General features: G+C 49.8%; 1 protein-coding gene across 3 annotated transcripts in view; it reads left to right on the top strand.

Annotated features, from left to right (window-relative positions):
* LOC142049632 (ubiquitin-conjugating enzyme E2 R2-like) overlaps window positions 1-27,446 on the top strand; it is an 84,824-nt gene that overhangs the window by 15,638 nt on the left and 41,740 nt on the right. Inside the window, exon 2 of one of the 3 annotated variants that reach the window (XM_075077505.1) lies at window positions 21,914-22,119. In XM_075077505.1, the coding sequence (XP_074933606.1) occupies window positions 21,943-22,119 (177 nt within the window). In that variant the 5' untranslated portion in view covers window positions 21,914-21,942. Of the gene's footprint in view, window positions 1-21,801; window positions 22,120-27,446 lie in introns of those variants that run through there. The other 2 variants (XM_075077506.1, XM_075077504.1) reach the window with 2 other exon arrangements.

Genomic DNA, 27,446 nt, shown 5'->3' with positions numbered 1-27,446 from the left:
AGAGTACTGAGGGAGCTGGCAGAGGAGCTCGCCAAGCCACTCTCCATCATTTATCAGCAGTCCTGGTTAACAGGGGAGGTTCCAGACAACTGGAGGCTTGCCGATGTGAAACCCAACTACAAGAAGGGCCGGAAGGAGGACCCCAGGAACTACAAGCCTGTCAGCCTGACCTCGGCACCGGGGAAGATTATGAAGCGGCTCATCTTGAGCAAGCTCACCAGGCATGTGCAGGACAACCAGGGGATCAGGCCCAGCCAGCATGGCTTCATGAAAGGCAGGTCCTGCCTGACCAACCTGATCTCCTTCTATGACAGGGTGACCTGCCTAGTGTATGAGGGAAAGGCTGTGGATGTTGTCTACCTGGACTTCAGCAAAGCCTTTGACACTGTCTCCCACAGCATCCTCCTAGAGAAGCTGGCAGCTCATGGCTTGCACAGGTGTACTCTTCACTAGGTAAAAAACTCACTGGCTGGCCGAGCCCAGAGAGTTGTGGTGAACGGAGCTAAACCCAGTTGGTGGCCGGTCACGGGCGGAGTTCCTCAGGGCTCAGTGTTGGGGCCAGTCTTGTTTAATATCTTTCTCAATGATCTGGATGAGGGGATCGAGTGCATCCTCAGTAAGTTTGCAGGTGACATGAAGTTGGGCAGGAGTGTTGACCTGCTCGAGGGTAGGAAGGATCTGTGGAGGGATCCAGACAGGCTGGATCGACGGGCCAAGGTCAGCTGTATGAGGTTTAACAAGGCCAAGTGCTGGGTCCTGCACTTCGGTCACAACAACCCCAGGCAACGCTCCAGGCTTGGGGCAGAGTGGCTGGAAAGCTGCCCAGCAGAGGAGGACCTGGGGGTGCTGGTTGACAGCCGGCTGAACATGACCAGCAGTGTGCCCAGGTGGCCAAGAAGGCCAACAGCATTCGGGCTTGTATTAGCAATAGTGTGGCCAACAGAAGCTGGGCAGTTACCATGCCCCTGTACTTGGCACTGGTGAGGCCACACCTCGAATGCTGTGTTCAGTTTTGGGCCCCTCAGGACAAGAAGGACCTTGAGGTGCTGGAGCGTGTCCAGAGAAGGGCAACGGAGCTGGGGAAGGGTCTGGAGAACAAGTGTGACGGGGAGCGGCTGAGGGAGCTGGGGGTGTTTAGTCTGGAGAAGAGGAGGCTGAGGGGAGACCTTATCGCTCTCTGCAACTACCTGAAAGGAGGTTGTAGTGAGGAGGGGTTGGTATCTTCTCCCAAGTTAATAGCGATAGAATGAGAGGAAATGGCCTCAAGCTGTGTCAGGGGAGGTTTAGATTGGATATTAGGAAAAATTTCTTCACTGAAGGAGTGGTCAGGCATTGGAACAGGCTTCCCAGAGAGGTGGGGGAGTCACCATCCCTGGGGGTATTTAAGAGATGTGTAGACATGGTAACTTCAGGGCATGGTTTAGGAGGCATGGTGGTGTTGGGTTGATGGTTGGACTTGATGATCCTAGAGGTCTTTTCCAACCTTAATGATTCTATGATTCAATGATTCCTCATAGTACAGGTGTTCCATCCCTCTGATCATTTTTGTGGCCCTCCTCTGGACCCATTCCAACAGGTCCATATCCTTCTTGTACTGAGGACCCCAGAGCTGGACGCAGCACTCCAGGTGGGGTCTCACCAGAGCGGAGTAGAGGGGCAGAATCACCTCCCTCGCCCTGCTGGCCACGCTTCTTTTGATGCAGCCCAGGATACTGTTGGCTTTCTGGGTGCAAGTACAAATTGTTGGCTCATGTCCAGCTTTTTGTCCACCAGTACCCCCAAGTCCTTCTTGGCAGGGCTGCTCTCAATCCCTTCATCTCCCAACCTGTATCGATACCAGAAATACCTCCAGTGAGATAACACTGGTGAGACCAACAGTCTGGGGCTGTTTTTCCCTGTCCCGATTGGGTTATTTTGGCTTCCATCTGTTCCTCACTTGGTTTATCCGTGCTGGTGGAGCGGGGTTGTCCTTTCCCATGGGATGCAAGGAGAGCCAGTGGTGGTGTTGAACCACTGGTGGGGATCTCTGGTGTCCCAAAAAGGGGGAGTTGCAGAAGAAAAAGCAGGTTACTACTCCCCACCATCCCTTTACACTTGGCAAAAGAAAAAAGCCTGCTGGTGATTTGCAGACATGGTTCCCGCATTTTTTTTTGAGGGGACCCAAGTGCCTTCAGCCTGCCGAAGCTGTTTGCAAACAGTGTGCTAGATCCCAGCCCAGCAACCTCCTGCCCATAGCTTTTGAACCCACTAAGCTGGCCATCAGGAGCATGGGGAGGCACATAGCTGCTTGGCACTGCCTTTAGTGGGAGCATCTCTCAAAAACCTAAGCACCTGCAAACCTCAGCTCACTGTGGTGCTGATGCCCTTGACCATGTGGCTCAAACCTCTGTGCACGAGTGCACACACACATCCCCACACACATATCCTTCACACATCCTTGCTCCCTCTGCTCCCACCCCGGGAATGCTGCTGGCATCGTGCACAGCTGGCAGGGAGGGGCTGCAGTCAGATGGGGCTGTGGAGCAGGTTTAGCCATCATGTTACCCCAGCTAGTGCTACATCCTCCCTCCCTCCGCACTGCCTCATCCCACCCCAGGGCCTTTCTGCAAACGCTGCTGCTGCAGAAGTGCTCTGATCCCATGGTGGCTGTGGGGAGATAAACCTCGAGCTAAAACCTTGGCATGTCCCTGGGGCTCAGCATCACCCATGGATGTCTCATGCTTCCCCACGGGCAAAGCCAGCTCCTGCCTGGGACTCTCCCCACCGGACCTTTGTATCCATCTCTAACCCCTCTTGGCCACCCCCACGGCCACAGCTGGTTTTTTTCCAAGCCCCCCAAAACCTGATCTCAGCAATAGTGCCTGGAGTGGGGCAAAAAGGCATGGTCCAGCCATGCAGGGACATGGCACTTCTCATTGCCTGGCTAACCCCTCCCAGCAGCTTTACCCAGATTTGATGGGGTTTCTTGCTTCTCCTTGGGAGATGGGGTTCTGTCCCACCCCAGCAGAATCTGCATTTCATTGTAGGATTAAATAGCTCCTCCCTTTGGTTTCTAAAGTACTTTCAAGTGCTTCAAATTCTCAAGTATTAATGCATGATAGAGTAATTTGTAACTCCCAGACAAAAACTAATCTGGTACACAGGGTAGTATTCCTGTAATGTTTGACTATCTGTCCCAAGTATGGCCATATCACAGAAACACGTAGCTAGCGAGCAATCTTCATGATGGCCAAGAAGTGGGGGACTTCATCAGGGCAAAGAAATAGGATAAAGGAGATGTTTGTAGCCATTGAAGCTTTAAACAAAACCCCAAGGGCTTCACCCCCAGATTCAGGCAGGCAGCCATCACGTTCCTGGCAGCCACTGAAAGAAAAAAGGTCCCAGGAGAGCTGGAGCCCAGCTCCTGGCTTGGATGCCACCAGCTCCTCACCCGTGGGATGGGGTCAGAGGGATGCCAAGGTCCCTCCTGGCACTTGGGGACCACCCAGGCAATGCAGTGCCATGTTGCTTAAAATGAGCCTCAATCATCACTCATTGCTTGCGTTAAGTCTCACCTGGTTCATTAAGCCTCAACTGTCTGCATGGGGATGGAGCAGCCACTTTGCATCCCCCGCCAGTAGCAGCAGTGGCTCTGGGGCTTTACGAGGGTAAAGCCAGGGTTCACAGGATGGTACAACAGCCAGAGCCCTCCTCAGTGGGCCGTATGCTGGGAGGGTGTGTTATACACTCCTCCCTAGGCAAAAAAAAAAAAGCCTGAAAGGTCAAAAATTCAAAGAGGACTAAACCAATCCATACATATAGGTCAGAGTCAGAAAGGGAGAGACTGAATTTGACTGTCCAAAGTCAGTGGCTCTGGCAGCTTTATCTCAAAACTGAGGTGACCTGAATTACGCAAAGAGAACTAATGGGAAGTTGATACATTTCATAAAGTGCTAGCAATATTTTGCCTCCTTTAAAATCACCAATTTGCTTTTTGCATAGATTGTTTTTGTGTACCTTGGTTTTATTTTCCGGTTGCTTTTGTTTGCTTTCTGCGACAGGCTAGAGAGCAAATTTATCTGCTTTCCTGGCTGTTGCTGTGGGCTTTACACATAGCAACAAGGAGGAGAAACCCTTTTCGTTTGTTTTGGTTTTTTTTTTTCTGATAGTAAGAAACAACCTGCAGCCTCCAAAAATCACATTGGAGACACTGAGGGAGGGGAGAAGCTCTGCCCCCTTTCCTCTTGCAGTCATGCTATGTTTTATCAGTGATGGTTGGTTTGCCTTGTCTGTCACACCAAAGCAGCCTTCAGTGATCTCCCTACAGCATAACAGTGCTCTGTTTTCCCCCCCAAAAAATAAAAATTCAATGTCCAGGGCAGCTCCTGAGACTAGATGGAGTGGAAAGAGCCAGGAACATGCAAATGTGGCATTTATTTATTCATGACTTAAACCTCCAAGTGCCAAACCGCCTGGCAGTAAGTGCCCTCTGTTTCAGCCAAACACAACCCGTGCGGCACTGGGCAAATGGCAGTAGAGGTGATGATGATGATGACTTGATTAATTGAAATCTGCAAGCACACCTGGCTCAGATTTAAAAGCTCTGGTGCTTTTTTTTTTTTGTCCTAGCTCCCCCCTCCCAATGACTCTCCAAGACAGGTATGGACCATCATCATTTACCTGATGGGGAAATGGAGGCAGGGCAGTGGCGGGATTTGCCATGGTGTGGGAAAGCTAAGTCAGAGCTGACGTGGGCATCGGGAAACTCCCTCACAGTTCACAGAATCACAGAATGGCAGGGGTTGGAAGGGACCTCTGGCGATCATCTTGTCCAACCCTGCTGCTTGAGCAGGTACACCTAGAGCAGGGGGCACAGGAACACATCCAGGTGGGTTTTGAATGCCTCCAGGGAAGGAGACTCCACAACCTCCCTGGGCAGCCTGGTCCACTGCTCTGTCACCTGCACAGGAAAGAAGTTTTTTTCTCATATTGAGGTGGAACCTCCTGTGTTCCAACTTGTGCCCATTGCCCCTTGGCCTGTCATTGGGCACTAATGAAAAGAGCCTAGTCCGATCATCCTGACACCTACCATTTAGATATTTATAGGTACTGATGAAATCCCCCCTCAGTCTTCTCTCCTTCAGGCTAAACAAACCCAAGTATCTCAGCCTTTCCTCATAAGGGAGATGATCCAGTCCCCCGATCATCTTGGTAGCTCTCCGCTGGACTTGCTCAAGGAGTTCCCTGTCCTTGTTAAACTGGGGGGCCCAAAACTGGACACAGTACTCCAAACGTGGTCTCACTAGAGTACAGTAGAGGGGGAGGATAACCTCTCTCGACCTGCTGGCCATACTCTTTTTAATGCATCCCAGGATACCATTAGCCTTCTTGGCCACAAGGGCACAGTGCTGGCTCATGGTCAGCTTGTTGTCCACCAGCACTCCCAGGTCCTTCTCAACAGAGCTGCTTTCCAGTAGGTCAGCCCCCAGCCTGTACTGGTGCATGGGGTTGTTCCTCCCCAGGTGCAGGACCTTGCACTTGCTTTTGCTGAATTTCATCAGGTTCCCCTCAGCCCAGCTCTCCAGCCTGTCCAGGTCTCGTTGCATGGCAGCACAGCCTTCTGGTGTATCAGCCACTCCTCCCAGCTGGGTATCATCAGCAAACTTGCTGAGGTTACACTCTATCCCTTTCGTCCGGGTCATTGATGAATATGTTAAACAGGACTGGACCCAGCACAGACCCCTGGGGAACACCACTAGTGACAGGCCTCCATCCAGACTCTGCTCCATTGATCACAACCCTCTGAGTTCTGTTGTTGAGCCAGTTCTCTGTCCACCTCCCTGTCCTCTCATCCAACCCACACTTCCTTAGCTTGTCTGTGAGGATGCTATGGGACACAGTGTCAAATGCCTTACTGAAGTCAAGATAGACAATATCCACTGCTCTCCCTTCATCGACCCAGCCAGTCACGCCATCATAGAAGGCTATCAGGGTGGTCAAGCATGATCTTCCCTTGGTGAATCCATGTTGACTGTTTCTGATAACCTTCTTGTCCTCTACATGCCTGGAGATGACCTCCAGGATGAACTGCTCCATCACCTTTCCGGGGATGGAGGTGAGGCTGACTGGCCTATAGTTCCCCAGGTCATCCTTCTTGCCCTTTTTGAAGACTGGAGTGACATTTGCTGTCCTCCAGTCCTTGGGCACCTCTCCTGTTCTCCATGGCCTTTCAAAGACGATGGAGAGTGGCTCAGCAAGAACATCCGCCAGCTCCCTCAGCACTCGCGAGCGCATCCAATTGGGGCCCATGGATTTGCGAGGATCCAGTTTGCATAGGTGATCTCTGACCCAGTCTTTCTCAACCAATGGTAAGTCTTCCTTTGTCCCAATTTGTCCTCTCTTCTCTGGGGGCTGAAATGCCTGAGGACCAGCCTTCAGCAGTAAAGACCGAGGCAAAGAAGGCATTCAGCAACTCCACCTTCTCTGCATCCTGCATTACCAGGGCCCCTTCCTTGTTCAGCAGTGGGCCCACTGTATCCCCAGTCTTCCTTTTACTGCTGATGTATTTAAAGAAACCCTTCTTGTTATCTTTGACATGCATTGCCAGATTTAATTCCAAGTGGGCCTTGGCCTTCCTTGTTGCTTCTCTGCACACCCTGACAACATTCCTATATTCCTCCCAAGTGGCCAGTCCCTTTTTCCAAATACTGTGAACCTCCCTCTTCCATTTGAGTTTCTCTAGAAGCTCTTTGCTCATCCGTGCAGCTCTCCTGGCTCCTCTGCCTGACTTCTTCCTCCAAGGGAGACAACGATCTTGAGCTCGGAGAAAGTGGTCCTTGAATATTGACCAGCTCTCTTGGACCCCCCTGCCTTCCAGGGCCCTAGCCCATGGGATTCCTCCTAGCAGGTCTTTGAAGAGGCCAAAGTTGGCCCTCTTGAATTCCAAGGTTGTAACCCAACTCATAGCCCTGCTTCTACCTCACAGGATCCTGAACTCCACCATCTCATGGTCACTGCAGCCAAGGCTACCCCCAGCTCTCACATCCTCAATCAGCCCTTCCTTGTTTATTAGGATAAGGGCGAGCAGCACATCTCACCTTGTTGGCTCCTCCACCACTTGCATCAAAAGGTTGCCCTCGATCCTCTGCAGGAACCTTTTAGATCATGCATGGCTCGCCGTGTTGCTTTTCCAGCAAATATCAGGGTGGTTGAAGTCCCCCACGAGGACCAGGGCCTGCAATTGCGAGGCTACTTCCATCTGTCTGTAGAAGGCTTCATCAACTTCCTCTTCTTGATCAGGTGGCCTGTAGCAAACGCCCACAACAGTGTCACCCATATTTGGCTGTCCCTTAATTTTTACCCGCAAGCTCTCAACCTGTTCTCCTTCCACTCCAAGGCAGAGCTCGATGCATTCCAGTTGCTCCCTCACATAAAGAGCAATTCCCCCACCTCGCCTTGCTGGCCTGTCTTTCCTGAAAAGCCTGTAGCCATCCATGACCACATTCCAGTCATGCGAGCTATCCCATCATGTCTCTGTGACTGCAATCAGATCATGGCCCTGTGACTGCACACGGACCTCTAGTTCCTCCTGTTTATTCCCCATGCTGCATGCATTGGTATACAGGCATTTCAGAAAGGTGCTTAAGCATACAGGTTTCCCTGGAGGGTTGTACGAGGACCCACTACAGCTATGCAAACCCTTGAGGTGGTTAGTCTCCTGGTTCCCATTGCATGATGCCACCGCGGCACCTTTATCACTGCTCAGGTTGTCCTGTCTTATTCCCCCATTGTGTGTGGTGGCATTAGCATTGCTAGTTTGTCCCCCTCCCCCTAAGTTCCTCAGTTTAAAGCCCTCCTCACCAAGTTGGCCAGTCTGCTGCCAAAGATTCCCTTGCCCCTTCCAGACAGGCGGAGTCCATCCCTCCCTAGCAGCCTATGGTTGTTGAAGAATGTCCCGTTGTCATGAAAGACAAAACCCTCACGTTGACACCAGCCACATAACCAGGAGTTGATTTGTTTTATGTGCCTATTTCTAGTCACCCATTTTTCTCCAACAGGTAGTATGGAGGAGAAGATGACTTGGGCACCAATATTTTTCACTTGCTTTCCCAGAGCTTTATAGTCTTGCTTAGTTCTGCCCAGACTCTGGCTTGCAGTGTCATGTGTGCCCACATGGAAGAGTAGCAGAGGATAGTAACCAGTGCTTTTGACCAGGTGTGGCACCCTCTCAGTGACATCTCGGATTTTAGCTCCTGGAAGGGAGCAAACCTCTCGTGACTCCCTGTCAGGTCAGCAGATGGGTGCCTCAGTGCCTTTTAACAGAGAGTCACCCACTACAAGCACTCGTCTCTTCTTTTTGCGGTATCTACTCTGCGCTGCTGGTACAGTTGGACCTTGTGGACCTTGGTTATGGGTGTCTGCAGTAGCTAAAGCTACAAATCTGTTGCTGGTGGTGATACTGGGAGGTGGGGGTTGAGGCAGAGCCCTGCTTTTGTGGGTCACCAGGGTCCAAGGTGCCTCCTCCTTCTCAGTGTTGTCTGCTATAGGGGCGTGGTTCTGGGGCCGCCTATCTCTCTCTGCCTCAGTTCTAGTAATATTAATATTACTCAGCCTTCTAACTGCCTCCTGCAACTCAGCCACCTGGCACAGCAGATCATCAACCTGTGCACACCTTGTGCAGGTACTTAACTTCTCACCAGGCGAGGGGTTGGGGCACATGTTGCAACCTACCATCTGTACTGAAGCCTCCAGCTCCATCTGGGTGGATGCGTCAGGCCTCTCTGGGGCTTTCGCCATGATAACACTGGTATTCGCTCTGCGGCGAGTGCTCACCATCCCGGCAGAGATCTAGATCTAGAGAGCTTCCCGGGCTGTGGGCCTACAAGCAGGATGCAGCACCCTCCCTGCGTGAACCGACGCGCCGCACTCCTGGTCGCTCGCGCTCCCTGGGGCGGTTTAAATCTCCCGCGGTTGCTCGTGGCAACGCCCAGGCCGTGTCAGCCTCCCTCTCGAGAGCTGCCAGGCCGCTCTGTGCTTCCTGGGGCTTCCCTGGCTCCGGGAACCCCCTTGTCCGCCCCAATCTAGCGCCCAGCCGTGGAACTTACTGTTGCTGCTGCTGTGTTCGTCACCGACTTTCTCCACTTTGCTCTCGCTTCCCATGAAAACAGAGATTACGCAAATGTGTTGTCTGCCTCTCTGCCAGATCCCTCCTTATTCGTGGTTTTGAACCCAGGGGGGCAGCTTCACCCCCAGATGTGGGTGTTTCAGAGATATTTTGTGGTATTAGGCAGCTCAGCTGGGAGGAGGAGAAAGACCAAAGTCGTCTTCCACTGGGAGGAAGATAGCGGGGCATGCTAAACCACATTACTAGCCACCCAAGACTCCACACAGGAGGGTGCTACCAGAAAACAGTTTCAAAGCTCTGCTGCTCCAGGAACATCTTGCAAAAGTCTTATACTGTGAGTGTTGAGGCTATTCTCCTGGGCCTCCTTCTCCGCAGGGATGAGTCCCAAGCGTGTGGCATCACCCCACAGGGTGCTTTAGGGCTGGAAGGACAGAGAGGAGCACTCTGGCTTTGGGCTGGGATGAACCCCTCTTCCCCAGCCCCTGCAAGGCTGCTCTGTGAGCCAGAGCTGTTGTCTGCTGAGGTCAGAGATGGCTTCCCCATCAGGAAAGACCCCTTTGAGGTCTACATGAGGATCCTTCCACCAAAACAAAAACTGGGCACCAGCTTTGGGGAATCTGGGCAAATCTGCTTTGCTGCCCTTTAGCCTAGTTTGAGCTCAAAAGGTAGGAGTTACCTGTCCTTACTTAGACACCCAGGAGAGACATGCCCTGAGATGTATCAGGGGAACATGGGGTGAGGCCAGCTGCCTCCTGAAGGTGCTGAAGGCTGCAGGGGGAGCTGAGGGCTTTGTGTTGTTTAACCTCCAGGTAGATCTGAAAATCCCAAATGCCCAGACCCAGGGGTGACAGGCATGCTTGAAACTCCCAGATGGATGCTCTCGCTTGGATACCTCATCCTGCCCTGCTGTGGGTTATCAAGCCATGAGCAGAAGGCTTCCTTGCTCCCCAGGTGATGAGCCTATTTCCTGAAACAGGCTGGTTACTGCACCCAAGTTTTATGCCGGAGAGGAATGTCTGCTGTCATTTGGGGTTTCCTTTCCCTCCCCGGTGCCTGGTTGTCCTGGTTTCAGCTGGGATAGTACCAATTTTCTTCATAGTAGCTAGTATGGGGCTATGTTTCGGATTTGTGCTGAAAACTGTCTTGATGACACAGGGATGTTTTAGTTGTTGCTAAGTAGTGCTTACACTAGTCAAGGACTTTTCCAGCTCCCCATGCTGTGCCGGGTGCACAAGAAGCTGGGAGGGGAGGGGCCACAGCCAAGACAGCTGACCCCAACTGACCAAAGGGATATTCCATATGTCGTGGTTCAGCCCCAGTCAGCAACTAAACACCACGCAGTGCCCCCCCCCCCGGGATGGGGGAGAGAATCGGAAGAGCAAAAGCAAAAAAGAAAACTTGTGGGTTGAGATAAGAACAGTTTAATAATTAGAATAAAATAATAATGATAATAATATTAATTATTATAGTAATAACAATGATGATAAAATAATAAAAAGGAAAAGGGGAAAGGGAAAAAAAGCAGAAACACAAGCAATACAACTGCTCACCACCCGCCGACCGATGCTGCCCATCCCCAAGCTGTGATTGCTGCTTCCCTCCCCCAGCCAACTCCCCCCAATTAATATACTGGGCATGACATCACATGATATGGAATATCCCTTTGGCCAGTTTGAATCCGCTCTCTTATCTGTGCCCCCTCCCCTCCCAGCTTCCTGTGCACCCGGCAGAGCATGGGAAGCTAGAAAAGTCCTTGACTAGTATAAGCACTACGTAGCAACAACTGAAACATCGGTGTGTTATCAACATTGTTTTCATACTAAGTCCAAAGCACAGCACTAGGCCAGCTGCAGTGAAGAAAATTAACTCTATCCCAGCTAAAACCATGACACATACCATATGATGTCATGGTCAGTATATAAAGCTGGGGGAAGAAGAAGGAAGGGGGGGGACGTTTGGAGTTATGGTGTTTGTCTTCCCAAGTAACCATTACACTTGATGGAGCCCTGCTTTCCTGGAGATGACTCAACACCTGCCTGCCCATGGGAAGTAGTGAATGAATGCCTTGTTTTGCTTTGCTTGTGTGTACAGCTTTTGCTTTACCTATTAAACTGTCTTTATCTCAACTCGGGAGTTGCCTCACTTTTACTCTTCCGATTTTCTCCCCATTCCCACTGTGGGGGAGTGAGTGAGCAGCTGCGTGGGGCTTGGTTGCCAGCTGGGGCTAAACCATGACACTGGTGTAGGAGGAAACATGAAGAGACAGATCCCCCAGGCAGCAGTTCTTGCAGTCTGGGTGAGGGCAGCAGCAGCACCCAGGAGAAAAAATATGGGCATGGGATAATTTGAAGTCACCTGGGAGATAGTGGACATCTTGCTTTGGGGAATTTTAATTTGATTTGCCTTTTAAATAATCTGAGGGGGTGTACCCAAGACTCAGGGTGCTTATTATGAAAGGGATGGAGACAAAAGGGAAACCGTCTTCAGGTGATCATAAGACCATAAGGTCTCTGTGTCCAGAGGAGGAACAGCTGCACAGGCTGGGACTCTTCTGTCCCCAAAAGACATCCACAAGAAAGGTTAAGGTAGAACCTGTAAAATTACAAGGGGCAGAGTGTGGTTAGATAGAAAAGGACCACTCATCGTCTTCTCCACCGTGAGGATGAGGGCATCAAAAGAACGAGCAGGTGGCAGGATCAAAACAAATGAAAGGAAATTATTCTGCACCCAAACAGGTCATTAGATTGGGCAGCTGTTTGCCACAGGGTGTTGCAAGCGCTTAAAAATTATCCGGCTTCAAAAATAACTAAAAAAATTAATGGGAGAAAATCTACTGAACACTATTAAATACAAGGACACCTCTGACTCAGGGAGTCACAAAAAAATGTCAGAGGTCAAGGAAATATTCTAGGGAAGTATCACTTGTCCTTATGCCCTTCCAAGGGTGGATGTCATGAAGAGAGGTGCTGGGCTAGATGGGCCATTGGGGGCCAATTTTCTATTTAAGAATATAGAAGTGCCCAGTGCTGAAACATGGTGTAGGTCATGATACATTTTTTATCCACCTGCATAAATCTGCCCCAAGATCTCGCTGCCATGCTGTGCAAAGCATCTCCTGGAGGCAAAAGGTCCAGGGGGGACACGTGGCACCTGGCAGGTGGGAAAAGGAGATAGTGCCCAGCAGGACCCATGCAGGCAGGTTTCTGGAGATAGGGCAACGGCGGGGGAATCGCTCGGTGCAGCGCTTTGATAGAGCACCAGCTCTTGAGCTGAGAAACCAAGCCTGAAGACCATGAGATAAGGTGAGGGCAGAAGGAAACCAGCCCATGAGAATTTCCAAATCTTCTTTTTCATTCCTGTGATGCAGGAAAACAAGATCAAAAAGGAAAATGTTCAGAGCAATTAATACATACCCCAAGCAGGCATAGCCCAGCCCAGCAGCCTCGGACCCAGCTGCAGGGTCAGGCTCCAAAGGGGTGAGAAGGGCATGGCATGTACAATATCTTCACAGTCTTAATGACCAAGATGCCCTGAGAGTTGGACAGTGAAAACACTGGTAGGAGCTGGATTCAGAGTCATCCCAGCGAATGGTAGCACCTTTCCATCTTTTGGGCTGCTCTCATGTCTGTCTCTAGAAAAAGAGACAAGTGCATTGCCCTCAAAACAGCCTCCAAGTCTTCAAGCCCTCCATTACCCCCATATTAGTGTACGACCACCGAATGGAAAGAATACCATCTTCACACCAAGGGCTTTGCAAAGCGTTACCATCCCTCTCTGTGTGTGCAAAGTATCTCTTGTGAAGCTAGTATCAGCGCCAGCAGAGAGCCTCGAAGTCTTGGGTCTCGCTCTGCAGCCACCTCCAATGTCAATAAAATGCTGCCGGCCACATTGCCAACCTGACACCCAAGAAACACAGTCAGGGGCAGGATGCCATTCAGAGGGACCTGGACAAGCTCGAGATGTGCGCTCATGTGAACCTCATGAGGTTCAACAAGGCCAAGTGCAAGGTCCTGCACCTGGGTCAGGGCAGCCCCTGATATCAATACAGGTTGGGGGATGAAGGGATTGAGAGCAGCCCTGCCAAGAAGGACTTGGGGGTACTGGTTGATGAAAAGATGGACATAAGCCAGCAATGCGCACTTACAGCCCAGAAAGCCAACAGTATCCTGGGCCAACAGGGTGAGGGAGGTGATTCTGCCCCTCTGCTCTGCTCTGCTGAGACCCCACCTGGAGTGTTGTGTCCAGCTCTGGAGCCCTCAGCACAAGAAGGACATGGACCTGTTGGAACTCTATCCCAGCCAAAACCAGCACATCTCCCCAGCCCCCCTAACCCCTCTCCCCCCACCAGCACCCCCAGGACCCCTTGGCTCCAGCAGAGCTGGTAGCTTCTTGCTGTGGCACTGTGTGTGTGAGTGCATGTGGGGGTGCATGTGTCTGTAGGTGTCTGTATGTAGGTTTGTGTGTATGTGCATGCATGTATGTGCATGTGTATGTGTGTGTGCATATGTATGTGTGGGGGTGTGTGCAAATGTGTCTGTGTGCGTGTGTATATATGTGTATGTATGTGTGTATCTACATGTGTGTGTTTATGTGTGCACATGTGTGTTGAGGTATATGTGAGTAGGGGGTGCATGTATATAAATATGTGTGTGTGCATGGGTTTGCGCAGTTGTTTTTGTATATATGTTAAGTGTTTGCATGTGCGTATGTGTGCATATGTGTATGTAAGTGCGTGTGCGTGTCTGCATGTGCACATGCCCCATCTTGGAGGCTCCGGGGCGAGGGCTTTTGCCTGGAAGTGGGGGGATGCAGGGTGCTGGGGGGCTGGATGCAGGAGGATGGGGAGGCTCCAGGCGCTGCCCTGTTATCCTGCCCCGTCCGGGGTCAGACCCTGAGCCCCTTCTGCCCCTTCTGATCAGGCCCAGCCAGCATGGCTTCATGAAAGGCAGGTCCTGCCTGACCAACCTGATCTCCTTCTATGACCAGGTGACCCACCTCCAACCTGGGGGTGCTGGTTGACAGCCGGCTGAACATGAGCCAGCAGTGTGCCCAGGTGGCCAAGAAGGCCAACAGCATCCGGGCTTGTGTCAGCAATAGCGTGGCCAGCAGAAGCAGGGCAGGGATGGTGCCCCTGTACTCGGCACTGGTGAGGCCACACCTTGAATGCTGTGTTCAGTTTTGGGCCCCTCAGGACAAGAAGGACCTTGAGGTGCTGGAGCATGTCCAGAGAAGGGCAACAGAGCTGGGGAAGGGTCTGGAGAGCAGGTCTTATGAGGAGAGGTTGAGGGAGCTGGGGTTACAGAATCACAGAATGCCAGGTTGGAAGGGACCTCAGGGATCATCTAGTCTAACCTTTCTGGGAAGAGCACAGTCTAGACAAGATGGCCCAGCACCCTGTCCAGGCGACCCTTGAAGGTGTCCAATGTGGTTGAGTCAACTATTTACCTGGGGATATTATTCCAATGGTTGACTGTCCTCACTGTGAAAAATTTTCCTCTGGTGTCCAATCGGAATCTCCCCAAGAGCAACTTGTGTCCATTCCCCCTTGTCCTCTCCAGGTGACTCCTTGTAAAAAGGGAGTCTCCATCTTCTTTGTAGCTACCCCTTAAGTACTGGTACATGGTGATGAGCTCTCCTCTGAGCCTCCTTTTCTCAAGGCTGAACAAACCCAGTTCTCCTAGCCTATCCTCGTATGGCAGGCTTCCCAGTCCTTTGGCCGTCTTGGTGGCCCTTCCCTGGACCCCTTCCAGCCTGTCCACATCCTTTTTGTATAGCAGGGACCAGAACTGAACACAGTACTCCAGGTGTGGCCTGACAAGCGCTGAGTAGAGCGGGATGGTGACGGCTTTATCTCTGCTGGTGATGCCCTTTTTGATGCAACCCAGCATCCTGTTGGCCTTCTTGGCCGCAGCAGCACACTGTTCGCTCATGTTGAGCTTCCTGTCCACCAGGACCCCCAGGTCCCTTTCGACAGAGCTGCTCTCCAGCCAGGTGGATCCCAGTCTGTGCTGCACTCCCAGATTATTTTTTCCCAGGTGCATGACCTCACACTTGTCCTTGTTGAACTTCATAAGGTTCTTGCTGGCCCACTCTTCCAGTCTATCCAGATCTCCCTGCAGAGCAGCTCTCCCTTCTGGAGTGTCTACTTCCCCACTCAATTTGGTGTCATCTGCAAACTTCATCAGGCTACACTTGATGCTGTTATCCAAATCACTTATGAAGATGTTGAATAACATTGGGCCCAATATCAATCCCTGGGGGACCCTGCTTGTGACAGGTTTCCACTTTGAAAAAGAGCTATTTACCACTGCCAAGGAGCTATTTACCACCACCTCCAGGTTGTTGAGCCTGGAGAAGAGTAAGCTGAGGGGAGACCTTATCGCTCTCTACAATGATAGAGTTAGAGCTGTTGTGACTAGAACTTGTTGCTTTGGGGGAGTCAGAAAGGCTTCAAGACAAGAAGCGCCTAAACAAAAATTTACAGTGACGACACTTGACCTTAGAAAAGCAGATGTACAGAACCATAAAGATAGGGAACTGCAGAGCAAACACTAAACCAGAACAGACCATCTCTCAAGGACAGTATATACGTGATCGCAGACCTGAGTTTGCGTGAAAGCAAAAGTTAACTAGCAGACACAGTGAGGAAGAGTAGCTCCTTCATCCAGAGACCCCTGACAACCAACAGGCATGCGCAAAGGACATGTGCACATGATAATGAGTTTGCAGAACATTAATGAATATGTATATCTTTTCTCAGAAAACTAATGAATATGTATGTAAAGCTTGCATAAGTTATGTAACTAACCCTGTGCGGGCACGCACATGAGGAGGAGTGATCCCCTGTGCGTCCAGCACTGCAATAAAGAATACCTGCTTGATAGACGTTCAGACTATTGAGTCCCGATTTTGGCTTTTCACAGCATCAACAACTACCTGAAAGGAGGTTGTAGTGAGGTGGGGGTTGGTCTTTTCTCCCAAGTTACTAGTGGTAGGATGAGAGGAAATGGCCTCAGGCTGCATCAGGGGAGGTTTAGATTGGATATTAGGAAAAATTTCTTCACTGAAAGAGTGGTCAGGCATTGGAACAGGCTGCCCAGAGAGGTGGGGGAGTCACCATCCCTGGGGGTATTTAAAAGACGTGTAGACACTGCATTTCAGGGCATGGTTTAGGAGGCATGGTGGTGTTGTGTTGACAGTTGGACTTTATGATCCTAGAGGTCTTTTCCAACCTTAATCATTCTATGATTATATGATCCTATGATTCGAATGTGACACTGAGACTGCAATTGCATTTTTTAAAGCTTCTGGTGTTGCTAAGCAGCAGAGTTGACTCTCAGTTTGTCATCCTTCATAAACGCAGCTTGTGGGAAGGAGGAAAGAGAAGAGGAAGATAGGTATTAAAAATAGATGATGGGAACAAAGCAGAAAGGACTTGAAGAGAAGTTTTCATCTCAGATTTACATAGGGTGCCGGTGGCATCCTGAGATCCAGTTTACAGCGAAAAGTTCTGCTGCCAGGGGCTGGATTAATGGCATGTGTAGCCTTATCCTCTTCTGGTGAGACTTGTCCTTCCTGGAGCAACGTGTTCCTACACCAGACCCTGTTTCTTGTTCTCTGAGCCCAAAGAACAAACTGATTCCTTCAGGTGAAAAGAAAAAGAGAGAGAGAACAACTCTACGGTTTGTGGCAGAGCATATCCCATGGAGAGCCCTGCTTGCAGGCAGGCAGTGACCATCTGCAGAACAGCGAAAGGAGGAGGAGGAGAAGGCTTCATCCTTTCATTGAGATATATCAAAGCTGATTAGGAGGGGGAAATGCCATATGATAAGTCAGAATGTTTTGTCAGCCACAGGGCAGCCTGGGCTAGGGGAAGGGGACACCAGGCAGAGCAGCTGAACCTCCCCAGGAGCACAGGCAGAAATGCAGGCAAGAGCCTTGGAAGTGGCTGCCCAGGCTTCAAAGCGCTCTGTTGCTTCAAGTTTCTCTTTCCTGTGAGCAGTGGATGTTTTTGTAGGGGAGGGGTAAGAGACCTTTTTTTTTTTTAAAAAAGACCAATATTCTCTCTAAAAGCAGGCCTGATGGAAAATTTTCAGCCAGCCCTATTGAATATACCAGGGCTTTCCTTACTTTCTGCTTTGCATGATTAACTCTTTCCTTAACATTTGAGACAGGCAGCAGGAGGAGATAAGTCCTGAATAGCTCCAAACTTTGCTTCTCTCATCTGTCCCAGACTTAGGCTGCTTAAGACAAAGCCTGCGCTGGAGGCTGGCTGAAAGGAAAGGTGTTTCGATTACCATAGAAATAGGGGCAGCACAGTCCCAAAAGGGCTTAGCTCCTGCCCATTGAATCAGGCTAATATTTTCCTCCAAGCCTGAGCAAAGCCATGTTTGACTGGTGAGCTGGGATGCTGCATTAATGGAGCAGGTCCTTGCTGGCTGGCATCAATTGGGAAAGGTCAGAGCGTGGCCCTCTGGGTTGGATGCATTATTAGACTCATTAGCAGCTGGAAGTGGGTGCTGAGATTGGGGCATTTGGGAATGATGGTGGCTGTGATGTTAAACTTGGGTATTTGGGAGGTGTGGATGGAGGAGTGAATGGGGCTGATAGGGTTTGGGGAGCAGGGAGCAGTAATGAAGCATGGGCAGCTGGGACCAAGATGTTGGGATTGGGAAGAACGGGAATGAAGCTGAAGACTCATTGCTGACCCCCGTCGTGGGGCCAGGTGGGAAGTGGCAGAGGTGAAGCGCTTTCTCTCCTGGAGAGAGCACTGCTGAGAATATCGTGTCTGCAGCCCTCCCAGATGTGGCCCAGATGAGACAGTTGGCCAAACCCAGTGGTGATGGAAGTACCTGCTACCCAGGAAGCCTGGCACCAAAGCGAGAGCACAGCTCCCAGCCCACGTGTCCTGCCAGTCAACCTGATCCCTTATTGACAAAACATTATGTCCATCAACCCAAGACAATTTAAGAAGGATGTGAAGGTATTTGAATGCATCCAGAGGAGGGCAAAAAAGCTGATGAAAGGGCTGGGAGGCATGTCCTATGAGGAGCAGCTGAGGACTCTGAGCTTGTCTACTCTGGAGAAAAGGAGGCTGAGGGGCAACCTCATTGCTCTCTACGGCTTCCTGAGGAGGGGAGGTGGAGAGGGAGGTGCTGTTCTCTCCTCCCTGGTATCCAGTGGCAAGATGCATGGGAATCATAGAATCATATAATCATAAACGTTGGAAAAGACCTCTAGGATCATCAAGTCCAACTGTCAACACAACAATACCATGTCTCCTAAACCATGCCCTGAAGTACCACGTCTACACATCTTTTAAATACCCCCAGGGATGGTGACTCCCCCACCTCTCTGGGCAGCCTGTTCCAATGCCTGACCACTCCTTCAGTGAAGAAATTTTTCCTAATATCCAATCTAAACCTCCCCTGACACAGCTTGAGGCCATTTCGTCTCATTCTATCGCTAATAACTTGGGAGAAGATACCAAACCACTCCCTCACTACAACCTCCTTTCAAGTAGTTGTAGAGAGCGATAAGGTCTCCCCTCAGCCTCCTCTTCTCCAGACTAAACACCCCCAGCTCCCTCAGCCGCTCCCCGTCACACTTGTTCTCCAGACCCTTCCCCAGCTCCGTTGCCCTTCTCTGGACACGCTCCAGCACCTCAAGGTCCTTCTTGTCCTGAGGGGCCCAAAACTGAACACAGCATTCGAGGTGTGGCCTCACCAGTGCCAAGTACAGGGGCATGGTAACTGCCCAGCTTCTGTTGGCCACACTATTGCTAATACAAGCCCGAATGCTGTTGGCCTTCTTGGCCACCTGGGCACACTGCTGGTCATGTTCAGCCGGCTGTCAACCAGCACCCCCAGGTCCTCCTCTGCTGGGCAGCTTTCCAGCCACTCTGCCCCAAGCCTGGAGCGTTGCCTGGGGTTGTTGTGACCCAAGCACGAATGGTTCAAAGCTGCATCAGGGGAGGTTCAGACTGGACATTAAGAAGCATTTCTTTACCGAGAGGGTGGTCAAACCCTGGAACAGGCTTCCTAGAGAGGTGATTGATGCCCCGTGCCTGTCACTGTTTAAGAGGCATTTGGAAAATGCACTTAACAATATGCTTGAACTTTTGGTCAGCCCTGAAGTGGTCAGGCAGTTGGACTAGATGATCGTTGTAGATCCCTTCCAACTGAAATATTCTGTTCTAAGACATAAATAAGAAGAACATGGGTCTGAGCTCCTACCAGAAAACACACCCAACACAGTACAGCCCAGCTGCCGAGGAGCTCCTCCAACAAATAGCGTTTCGTCCATGCAAGCATTTGTGATCCAGCCCTCCAGCCCCCAGGCTGAGGATGTGACAGCAGAATTAAGCAGCTTTCTGTAAATCTGAGCTCACTCCAGGGTGGTAAGGAGAGAGTGACAGCAGCTGACCTGTGCCTGCGGGGAGGCACATGTATGGGAACACGTGCTTTTTCGCAGCGTAGCCGGGCAAGCTGGGATGGATGAGGGATGTTCCTCTGGATTACCCCCACAGCAGTGAATGAAAACCCGTGCCAGTCCCCACAGGGACATTTTCCAGGGTGAGGTGGGATTTTGCAAGGGCCCGTTCCCCTGACACCTCAAGCTGGAGTATTTTACAGTCTGGAGGCAGTTGCAAGCCCTAGACTAGGTACCAGTGTTGGTTCTGGAGCATCTTTGGAGGAAGTGATGGGGGCCTCCTGAGGAGAGCCCAAGAGGGAGGAGGAGGGCAAGCGGAGCAGTCACAGGGACAAGCAGGAGGATGCCATGCTCGCCATTGGGCTGACAGCAAATTTGTCCTGGTAACAGCTGGTGCATGGGGAAAACTATCTGCCTCCTGCTCTCCTCCCTGGGTGAAGGTCTGGAGAAGGAGCCGTGGCTGCCAAATGCCAGGCAGAGACTTCAAGGTCCACCTGCAGTATAGGCTGCCTTAGCCACATGATCACCCACCAGTGCAGGGAGTCCTCGCTGTCAGTCCTGTGACTTCGGGAAAGTCTGTGGCTCTGGAAAAGGCAGAAGACAGGTCTAATGGTCACCCATTCCCATGGGGCTGTCCTTCAGGATGGGAAAGCAGTGAGAGGTGATGGAGGCAAGGGAGAGGGTTAAAGCTACATAAGGATGTAGGAATGACGGGACACATCATCCAATCCATTTGTCCAAGAAGTAGGGGCCTCTGCGAGGTGGAATAAGCCCTGCCATGTGCAGAAGAATGAAAGAAATGCCAAGCAGATATGGGTTAAGATATCTCAAACATCAGGTGTCTGATGAATCCCATTCCTTTCTACGTGGTAACTGTGGTACACTTTTTATTGTCTAAATAAATGTCCTGCCCCTCTGAACATCGTTGAGTTGTTGGATGGAGTAAAATCCTGCAGCAGTGATTCCCACAGTCTAATGAAATAAGTATTCCCTGTTACCGGTTCCTACTTTCTGGACAGTCCCTGTTGACTGTCCCCTTGTCCTTGCTGTCTTTGACTGCTTTGTTCATTTAATCTCTAAAGTAAACACTCCTCAGTCCCTCTCTATACAGCAGCATCTCAAGGTCCTTTACCATTTCATCCCTGGACTCCATGTAATCCAATGCCATAGATTTATATTAAGGCATTTCATGATTTTCACTTTTATTCATCCCCAATTTTTATTTGACTGCAAGTCCACAGACAACAGAGATTTCCTTCAAAGAACTCTGACATTTTGGGGGACATTACAATTAATTTAGAACTCTTCACAGCCTATTAGTTATTTAAATTATTCCTGCTAGAACCACATTAATTCTTTATCAAGAAACAGGCATCAGCTTTTCTCTATCAGGGCTGTTACGTCCTTATTACTTCTCCTGCCCTGGCTGAGATAAGATATCCAGCTTACAACTATGTTTCCATGCTGGATATTTCTCACACAGCTGGGTGGTCCTGTGTGCTGACAGGCAGGTGTGTGCATTAACATTTCCAGAAGTGAAACCCAGATTTGCACCATCTGGGGTTATGCTATGCTGTTTGTCCTCCTGGATAATTTATTTATTTTCATTTATTTGTTTTTACAATGAAGAGTATTTATATTATTTGTTAAAGGCCATCTGAGGTGCTTGTTCATGTTCACAGGTTGATGTACCTTGCCGTCTCTGCAAACGTTTTTCTCCCTTAACCGGGTCAGGGAACGGGAGGCAGAAAACTGCATTTTCTGCCTGTAGCACCGTGCACATCCGTGAAGCCACGAGAAAATAACACCTGTGGGTGGGGGGTGGGTGTAACTGCCTGTTCCTCTCCTACTGCTGCTTGGGGGTTGCTGCAGGATTTTTAGGGGATGCTGGGTCATGCGAGGTCGCTCCTCAAAACCCATCCTTTGTATAAAAACGGCTCTTTTTTGACCGTGAGTGTCTGTCAGTGCAGCAACGTGGGCCGGCCGTACCCCGCCGTACCCACCCACGACCCCCGCACAGCACCGCCCCCTCCGTCCCACTCCCACCCCAGCACATGGTTTTTCATCGCCCCGCGGCCCCCGTGCCAGGCACCATGTGGCCAAGCCTTGCTAGAGGAGAGATGCGGACCTGGCCCATAAGGGCTGATACAGTACCAGAAAGCACTTGCCCACACAGCCCATAGACGCTGTAGCGGGGAGCGCTGCCCCTTTAAGCACGTCGGTAGGGGCGTGGTGTGGGGCGTGGCGTGGCTTGTCGTGCGGCGGCTTGTCGCGCGGCGCGGTGTGCTGAGGTCAGCGGCGAGCGGGCGCCGTCATAAAAGGAAGTGGCGGCGGCGGCGGCCGTCGTTAGTGTGGGGAGACGTGGGGGTCTGCGTGGTGGTGGTGGTGGGCGGCGGCTGCGCCGTGCCATGGCCCAGCAGCAGATGAGCAGCTCGCAGAAGGCGCTGATGCTGGAGCTGAAATCGCTGCAGGAGGAGCCGGTGGAGGGCTTCCGTATCACCCTGGTGGACGAGTCCGACCTCTACAACTGGGAGGTGGCGATCTTCGGGCCCCCCAACACCCTCTACGAGGGTGGGTACTTCAAGGTATGGCCTTTCCTCTGCCCCGCTGACGGACTGGGCCTTCCGCCGCCGTGGTGATCCTAGGGAGCTGCCGCCGAGGCCTGCACCACTCCCCTCGCCGCCTACCGGGCCTCTTTGTCAGGCTTGGTAGGGTGGCGGGCCCGTGGCCGCTGTCAGTCCCATCGCCCCCCCACGGGAGTGGGTTGGGGCATGCGGGAGGAGGGAGGGCTGGGTGGCTCAGCGCCTGTAGGTGGTGCCTCGCCAGTTGCTCCTTCCTTTCTCGCTGCCTGACGGTGGGGGGATGGGGACGGTATGCAGGGTAGGCTGGGCTGGGGCCTGCGGGACCTCTCCTCTCCTCCTCTTTCCCTCGGGATGTACTTTAGGGAGAGGGGGCCTGTATCACAGCTGTCTCTGTTCTGTTATTATCCCTGCCTTAACGCCAAAGAAAGGCAGGTACATTATGGTAGGGTGCAAGTTCTTCCCTTCCACCTTTAAGTTGTGCTCTTGGCTCTGGTCTGTGTACATTTATTTCAAAGGGGCTTCTCAACCTTCCCTTGATTGCTTTGCTTGTTGTGCAGGAACATCCTGTGCAGGTGACTAATTTGGGGGTAAATGCTGTGTTTTCATCAAAGCTTGATGGGCTTCAGGACTGTTTTTCATGATTATTTTTCCCCTGTTTTCCTTTTTTCCTTTCACAACGTTTAGAGGGCAGCCTTCAAAGGGCTATGGCAGCACTTAATTGGTGAAGGTAGATAAATGCTTTCAATTCCTCTCAGTTTTCCTGTTAATCTGAAAAAACTTATGTGGTTATTTCCTCTCTTGTAAATATAGTAAGCAAGAAATCTGGTACTGCTGTCCCAGAAAGGGAGCAGACTTAAATTCTCAAAACGACTGGAGGAGGAATTGCATGTTTTTCTTAAGCAATTAAAAAACCTTGGTGCCTGCAGAAGATAAGTTGCATTGGGTGTACCCTTTTGCACTTGATGTCTGCTTGGTCTCTAGTAAAATATTGTCCCCTTCAGCTCGCTTCTCTTAAGAGTTATTGTTTTAGTAGTGACTCTTGCATCTCCTATTTCATGCCCTTTGGCTTCTGTCAAACTAAAAAAAAATTTGGATGATCTCTTTGCAAACATGTATCTTTGGTGCCTCTTGGTCTCTCTGGGTCAAGGTTTGAGCTTGGTTTCACAAAACCAAAATCACCTGTAGCTTGGGGAATAATATATTTGAGTCATATTCAGTTTGGCCTCCTTGTTTTGAAGGAAGGGAAGGCTTTGGCATGTGGCTTGCCTTTTGTAATGAGTTGCCTGGCTTGCTTGTTGTAGATGTGATAGGTATATTCTTAGGCTCACCTCCATTACTATTTATTCAGGAAGTTGCTCTAGTCTTTGTTTGGTAACTGGGTCATTTTTATATCCAAATGATTTGGTGACCTCTTCCTGTGCTTACACTACTCATCTATTTGTTCAAAGAAATCATAGTGGGTCAAAATATTTCTGTTCGGTTGGGGAGCTCTCTGGACTGTATGCTTGTAATTGTTCCTGGAAAGAAGCTGAAGCAGCCTGTGAAATAACTTGGGGATGTGCATTAACAAGTGTAGATTTAGGCAAGGTTGCCAGCTGCCTTACCTCAGTATTATGAATGTGATATATTTTTTTGGTATTTTATGTCCTTGAACTGTCATGCCTTTCTTCTAAACTCTTCTGACTGATCCTGTGATACTTATTTTGAGTGGAAGACTAAGGTCTCATGATGCCTTTACCCTTCCACAGCAGAGGGAATTCCCTTCAAGTGGCAGGGTTGGAGTCTGTCACTTGTCATTTCTGTCTCATCTTTCCTCCATAAGGAGCCATGCATGGTGTTTTTTGTTTTAGTAGCATTTGATCTTTAGTTATGCATCCTATGTTCTGAGCTACTGAAAAAGTGATCTTAGATACTCATTCTATCCCTAGGGAGAAGGAGTCCTGTTGTCTTGAAGTTATGTTCTTGGCTTTGTTTGTATTGGGCCTTCAGGCAGACCTTTAGATGTGCTAGACTTGGCTTACTGAATCATTTAGAGATAAGATTAATACCCTAAATTTTATTTGGTGGGGTGACTTCTGTGATATATTCATAGTGTATGCAAGGTGAGTGCTAGTTCAGATTGGCATCTAACTTATTTTTCAGGTTTCTTGGCTTGATGAAATATCTAGCCTTATCTTTTGCCTTTAATTTCCTAAGGTAAGCAGGATTAGAAATATGCAATTACAGGATGTAACTCCTCCTAAATCTTGTGGTGATGAGAGTTTGGGAGCCTTCCATTTGAGGTGTGGCTTGAGAGTAGGAACTGGAGGGAAAGTACAAAAGCTTCTAGTTAAGCTCAAGTATAAATATTTTGAGGAAAACCTGTGTTTAATATGGCCTTAAAGAAAGTGTTATTGATGGTTGATTGGGAATACAAATACTTGATTTGTGCTCTTGGAGCTGGTAAGGTCAGCTTTTGGCACCTTGCTTATTCTTGGAGAAATATGACCTTTTCCTCTGAGTTGTTGAACTAGCTGAATAAACCAAAATGAGGAAAGTGCTTTCTCTGCACCTCCTTGACAGGAGCTACTGCTGTTAAGCTGGTTCAACATTTCAACAGATTCTGGTTTCAGTTGCTGATCCTGTAACTCTAGCATTTGATAAATTGAAGCAGAAAACATGTACCCCTGGATGATTGTTTAAATGGTAGGTTATCAATATTTTAGTGCTGGCTATAATGAAGTCAGGGACCTCTTAAATTCAAGCACAGCATCTAAGTATATTTTATCAACTAATATAGCATGCTCAGATCTGCTGCAGTACTTCATAGTTTAGGACCTCCCACCTAGATGGAAAGAGCAGCAGCTTTCAGAAGCAAGCACTTTGTGAAGAGCAGGTTATATCAGTGAGGGATAGGAGCAGTCCTGAACTGCAAGCCACTGCCCCCACCCCCATGCAATCAGCTAAAGGTGTACATCTGCAGTGGAGGTTGTCATGAGTCCAGGTGTTTCTGCATGGCTGTCCTCATCCCTGTCAATCTTTGCCTTATCTAGTGACTTTATGTAGCTAGTCAGTATGACTGGGAATAATGTTTTGGGCAACCCTTTGCTTAAGTTCTAGACTACCACCTTAAAGGAAGGAGTTGAGCTATTCTGTGCACTGGTTACCTCTCATTCCTTGCTGGCAAGGCAAAAGTAGCTCAGGGTCAGTGATGTTAAGCCCTCTAAAGAGGCCCAGTGACAAGAGCAAATGTCTGTGCCTCAGCTGCTGTCAGCAAGAAATTACCAGTTTGACTAAAGTTTCTAGCAGGATCAGTTCTGTTGGGCTACAGGTATTTGATTGCAATAGGTGAACTTGATTTTTGGTCCCTGGCTTGTTCAGAGTTTAAGGGTGAAAGGTAGGTAGACCATGTGTGTCTAAGATGTTGATTTGCTCACAGCCGATTCAGTTAATGAGTTTGAGTGACCCCAGCCTGTACTGATGCATGGGGTTGTTCCTCCACAGGTGCAGGACCTTGCACTTGGTTTTGTTGAATTTCATCAGGTTCCCCTCAGCCCAGCTCTCCAGCCTGTCCAGGTCTTGCTGGATGGCAGCACAGCCTTCTGGTGCATCAGCCACTCCTCCCAGCTTGGGATCATCAGTGAACTTGCTGAGGTTACACTCTGTCCCTTTCGTCCAGGTCACTGATGAATATGTTGAACAGGACTGGACCCAGCACAGACCCCTGGGGAACACCACTAGTTACGGGTCTCCATCCAGACTCTGCCCCATTGATCATGACCCTCTGAGTTCTGTTGCTGAGCCAGTTCTCTGTCCACTTCCCTGTCCTCTCATCCAACCCACACTTCCTTAGCTTGTCTGTGAGGATGCTATGGGAGACAGTGTCAAATGCCTTACTGAGGTCGAGATAGACAACATCCACTGCTCTCCCTTTGTCGACCCAGCCAGTCATGCCATCATAGAAGGCTATCAGGGTGGTCAAGCATGATCTTCCCTTGGTGAATCCATGTCGACTGTTTCTGATAACCTTCTTGTCCTCTACATGCCTGGAGATGACCTCCAGGATGAACTGCTCCATCACCTTTCTGGGGATGGAGGTGAGGCTGACTGGCCTATAGTTCCCCAGGTCTTCCTTCTTGCCCTTTTTGAAGATTGGAGTGACATTTGCTGTCCTCCAGTCCTTGGGCACCTCTCCTGTCCTCCCTGACCTTTCAAAGATGATGGAGAGTGGCTCAGCAAGAACATCTGCCAGCTCCCTCAGCACTCACAGGTGCATCCAATTGGGGCCCATGGATTTGCGTGGACCTAGTTTGCATAGGTGATCTCTGACCCAATCCTCCTCAATCAAGGGGAATTCCTCCTTTCTCCAGTTTTTCTCTCTTCTCTGGGAGCTGAGATGCCTGAGGGCCAGCCCTTAGCAGTAAAGACTGAAGCAAAGAAGGCATTCAGTAACTCCACCTTCTCTGCATTCTGTGTCACCAGGGCCCCTTCCTTGTTCAGCAGTGGGCCCACTGTATCCCCAGTCTTCCTTTTACTGCTGATGCATTTAAAGAAGCCCTTCTTGTTATCTTACATGGCAGGAGAAGTTATTCACATTTAATTTTGGCAGCTGATACTTAAATGGGGACCACAACAACAAATATTATTAAGCTGTAATCTGGTGATGATAGGTGCTAGTTGGGATGGATTTCAGTGGCTGAGGGTTGTGCATGGTGAAACTTTTACCATCTTGGTTGAACATTGATTAGTCTCTGCCTTGAAATCCAGTGTCTCTTTGATTGGGGTTTCAGAGTCTGAAGGCTGATAAATCGCTGCCTAATACTTTGATAGTTATGTTTTCAGGATACTTGCAGTAGTATTAGGAAGTGTTTCCTGATGGCTTACTGAAAGCTTTGTGTGCTTGGTGCAATTGCACTTTAGTGTCACAGCTTTTGATTGTTTTTAAAAAGAAATTCTTCTCACTTCTATAGTTGAATGGTGTTCTTGTGCTAGGAGACAACCTTTCAGGGAAGGTGCAAGTGGGAAATTATATAAATAGAAACTTCATTATTGAACACATAGCGCTGCCCAGAAGCACAGTTTGATAAAGTATGCTGTGTCAAGAAGCATGTTTAATGTAGAGCAAGAGTCAATATTAAAAGCTCCTTCTATTTAGGCTAGGTAGATGAAAATGAATATATCTAACATGAAAGGAAACAAGAGAAATTAACTGCACTGTTAGAGTTGCTATTTGATAGTTCTTAAGGCAATTTATTTCATAAGATATTTTTCCTACTTGAAGGAGCAAGCCTTAACACAAGTTGGAGGGGGGGGAAAAAACCTCAAGCATTATGCTTAGTTTTCCCAAGTAA

The sequence above is a fragment of the Phalacrocorax aristotelis genome, chromosome W, assembly GCF_949628215.1.
Source record: "Phalacrocorax aristotelis chromosome W, bGulAri2.1, whole genome shotgun sequence".
In the NCBI taxonomy this organism is placed as follows: domain Eukaryota; kingdom Metazoa; phylum Chordata; class Aves; order Suliformes; family Phalacrocoracidae; genus Phalacrocorax; species Phalacrocorax aristotelis.
The sequence above is the reverse complement of the archived record's forward strand: the minus strand, read 5'-3'. Positions and strand labels throughout refer to the sequence as shown.